General features: G+C 38.2%; 1 protein-coding gene across 3 annotated transcripts in view; it reads right to left on the bottom strand.

Annotated features, from left to right (window-relative positions):
* The window catches only part of top6bl (TOP6B like initiator of meiotic double strand breaks), a 6,187-nt gene extending 4,100 nt beyond the window's left edge, over positions 1 to 2,087 (bottom strand). The window contains exons 1-7 of one of the 3 annotated variants that reach the window (XM_031862875.1): positions 2,022 to 2,087; positions 1,721 to 1,835; positions 1,131 to 1,184; positions 935 to 1,047; positions 707 to 790; positions 563 to 618; positions 198 to 269 (exon numbers count right to left, since the gene is read on the bottom strand). In XM_031862875.1, the coding sequence (XP_031718735.1) occupies positions 198 to 269; positions 563 to 618; positions 707 to 790; positions 935 to 1,047; positions 1,131 to 1,184; positions 1,721 to 1,835; positions 2,022 to 2,042 (515 nt within the window). In that variant the 5' untranslated portion in view covers positions 2,043 to 2,087. Of the gene's footprint in view, positions 1 to 197; positions 270 to 562; positions 619 to 706; positions 791 to 934; positions 1,057 to 1,130; positions 1,185 to 1,720; positions 1,836 to 2,021 lie in introns of all 3 variants that reach the window. The other 2 variants (XM_031862874.1, XM_031862876.1) reach the window with 2 other exon arrangements.
* Between the last annotated feature and the right edge of the window lie 747 nt (positions 2,088 to 2,834).

Below are 2,834 nucleotides of genomic sequence, written 5' to 3' on the forward strand. Positions count from 1 at the left end.
AGAGAGAGAGAGAGAGAGAGAGAGAGAGAGAGAGAGAGAGAGAGAGACACTCTATAAACAACAGTGGACATACCCGTGTTTTTGTTGCATTAATAGATGAAAATAAAGTTATTTTGGTTACACATCCGCAAACTAAGACAGAATTGATCCACACATCAACTACACATGAAATAATGCTGAACAAGAGCTTAACTGACTGTGTTTTACATGTGACATCCAAGATCAGTGATGGTCGGTTCGCACAGGCAACTTTTCTCACAATATTCACTCTGCAAGAATATGAACATGTTAGCACTTCTTAAAAACAGGACTGAGGGGTTTTAACATTCGTCAGATTTAGTGTTTTTTGTTATGCTCTCAATCCTAAAGTCAAAAACATAGCAACTTAAATAAGTTACTTTATATAATGCATACGTTATGAAACAAAATAGATAAATGCTGTGTAATACAGCGTGACTAAATGAATCCTTGCAGAATATATCGAGCAGTGTTGTCATCTAACAAGAGGGGAATTTACCAAATCTACCTAAAAAGAAAGCGTAGGCGTTGCCTGCATGCATACCTAAAGTCTCGCTGGACGCTCTGCTGACTGAATTTGAATTTAAAGTGGATTTTGATCTGTGAAAAAGAAGGGCAGTAAAATGATTACTGCCAATTTAAAAACACAAAACATATGGTGGAATCATATTGTGGAAACCTCTCCTACCCTTGCGTTAGCCGAGCTGAACGAGTGTAGGAACACCTCTATGCGAGCGCACCACTCTGGAATTAACAGTCTTGCCTCTTTCATCTGTACAGTGCAGAGATATAGACAGAGATGATATTCACTCACTGTGATCATCTATCATCATCCCACCCAGATACGTTACTTAGTGAGATGAAAACAATGCTGAGGCGGTCAGTGATTGCAGTAAAGGATCCCTGTGGGTTGTACCTGAAAAGACAGGAGCAATCTGAGAGAACCATACGTGTCGGTGAAGGCACACAGTTCCTCGGGATCCGGCTGAGGACACGACCACGTACAGGCAAACATGCTCTCCTTCAAATCTGTGAGGGCTGAAGTTGGTAAAAGGAGGTGATGTTCAACAGCTGAAGATATGCGATTGTGTTAGGTGTACGTGTGTACATACCAGGTTGGAGTGCTTTCATTTCAATCCCTGTGCACCAGGGACCAGCAGCTGCAACTGCACCGCAAATGTGAACAATGTTACGACACTTGCTGTACACACTACGTCCGAGAAAGCCTAACAGCTGCTGGCAACAGTCACATTCCTTCGTCCATAAAGTAGTTTTATTTACAGCAATAATCAAGTGAAATGTGGAAATGAATCTAAATGCATCCCTACAGGTGTGACCAATTAATCACATATTTGTATTGTGGTGATCAGTTTCTGTTTTGGGTGGATTGCACATTTATTCTCAGATTCCTCTGATATTCAGAGTGTGATGTATTAAGTGTGTTTTCACCATATCTATCTGAAATATTAATATACTTCTATACGGATGGTCACTAACGTTAGCTTTGCTATATTTGATTGAAACAATATAAAATGTATCACACTGCTATTGGAACTGTTCATATGGAGCGTTGTAGCTTTTTCCCTGTCAGAATAAACACGAGTTTATGTTTATTACATTTGATTTGGATAATGTCACTCTACTTTGAGGCCCTTTTATTCGCTGCTAGTTCCTCCTGATGAACTGTTTTTTTTAAACTTACCAGTGCAGTTCATACTTGCTCCCGTGTCCGTCCACAGAAGTACCAGAAGCCCTCGCGCATTGTTTAAACCAGGATGCCGTCTCTGTTTTTCCAATAGCATGATCAACCTCAGCGCCTGAAGAGGTAATTAAAAACACCTGGTTTAGCTAAAGCTAAAGCTACAGCTAACTATATGCTAGCTGGCTTCAAACATTAGCTGAGTGGTCATTTTTATAAATAACTACGAGCAGAGATTAACTGTGAATTAGTAGACAATACTTTTAACACGTACAGACGTTGTTTCTATTATTCAAACCCTTACCTGCTGTATTTCTCTGATCATCTTTAGCTAATTGAACTACCATGCGCGCGCTGAATTGGCTTTTATATTGTGCACGTGCCCCAGTCACAGTGCCTCACTCTTAAATACTAAACAAACTTACATCTTTTCAACACACAATATCACAGCTAGCACGTGTGTGAACTCTGTGAGATCACTGTTAACACCAGATATGTAGTCTATAGAATCAATGATACATTTGGGGAAATTATACCGTGACTTGTTCATTGTAATTACTCACCTTAAAGCATGACGTAGCCAGGAATTTAGAAATACTGAGATCATAACATGCGATTCCACCAGCCAAACATGGTAAATGTTTACGCTCATTAGAAAAAATTAAATAAATAAATAAATAAATGTTTTAAAAAAAACACAAGAAAGGCCCATCAAATTAAAATAAAACGAATCATTGACTGCAAAGGAATAAAACAAATCCTGCACATTTGTTACTGCTTTGTATTTTCATATTCAATGTATTTTCGTAACAGGAGTTACTGAGGACACGACCTTTACTGAAGTTTTTTCCTTGAGCAGTCTTCCTCAGCCGACTTTCTTCTGTATCAGGTCTGTTTGTACTACATTTGATGCCACCACTGTGTAAATCTTATTTCAGCAAGCAGTGTTTTTTTTCCTATAGTTTTTGCATTTCTAGAATTTCAGCACTCTGAAATGATCCCCACAAATACACATAAATCTGAGTAGATAACATCATTTATTTTATTTGCATCTATTCATATATCTGAAATACAATGACATAAAGTATCAAAACAGAACGATTTTGATGGCTTTTAT

Source organism: Anarrhichthys ocellatus, unplaced genomic scaffold (genome assembly GCF_004355925.1).
Source record: "Anarrhichthys ocellatus isolate YVR2014 unplaced genomic scaffold, GSC_Weel_1.0 scaffold27, whole genome shotgun sequence".
Classification (NCBI taxonomy): Eukaryota; Metazoa; Chordata; class Actinopteri; order Perciformes; family Anarhichadidae; genus Anarrhichthys; species Anarrhichthys ocellatus.